The 540-nt window shown below is 62.6% G+C and overlaps 1 protein-coding gene across 1 annotated transcript in view; it reads right to left on the bottom strand.

Moving 5' to 3' along the window:
* Positions 1–540, bottom strand: part of PYGL (glycogen phosphorylase L) — a gene marked incomplete at its 5' end in the record, with an annotated part of 13,718 nt that overhangs the window by 553 nt on the left and 12,625 nt on the right. The window contains 2 exon segments of the mRNA XM_035888435.1: positions 12–202; positions 426–492. Coding sequence (XP_035744328.1) covers positions 12–202; positions 426–492 — 258 coding nt within the window.

Here is a 540-nt window from a genome sequence, read left to right on the forward strand (position 1 = left end):
CCGCCCCCTGCCCCTCCGCTGCCGTGCCGTTCAGGGTCTTTTCCTCCGCCGTGTCCCGGGGCTCGTTGGGTGGGGGGATCTTCAGGTCAGAAGGCTCCACGTGCCAGATGTCCCGGGCGTACTCCTTGATGGTGCGGTCGCTGGAGAACTTGCCGGCTGCGGCGATGTTCCTGATGACCATCTTGGTCCATGCCTTGGAGTTCTGCAAGGAGAGTGGTGGGACGGTGCGGCCAGAGGCTTGTGCCCATGGGTGCCATGTTGGCCCTGAGACCGGCCTTCAACCAGCGACCCCCTGCAGCAGCACAGCCAGGAGCCTCCTCGCCAGGACCCCTTCTACATGCACAGTCCCACCAGCTCCCTTCTCCAGGAGGGGATTTTGTGCCCCCATCACAGCTCCCCCACCTCACCCCCGGGCTGGAACTCACCAGGTACAGCTCGCTGACCTTCTCTTGGCATTTGACGTAAGCCTCATAGTCTGCAAAAACTTTAAACCTGTAGCAGCGAAGAAAGGGGGAGTCAGCGGCGGGCGGAACATGTGGG

This window comes from Egretta garzetta, unplaced genomic scaffold (assembly GCF_000687185.1).
Source record: "Egretta garzetta isolate BGI_Z169 unplaced genomic scaffold, ASM68718v1 scaffold21, whole genome shotgun sequence".
In the NCBI taxonomy this organism is placed as follows: Eukaryota; Metazoa; Chordata; class Aves; order Pelecaniformes; family Ardeidae; genus Egretta; species Egretta garzetta.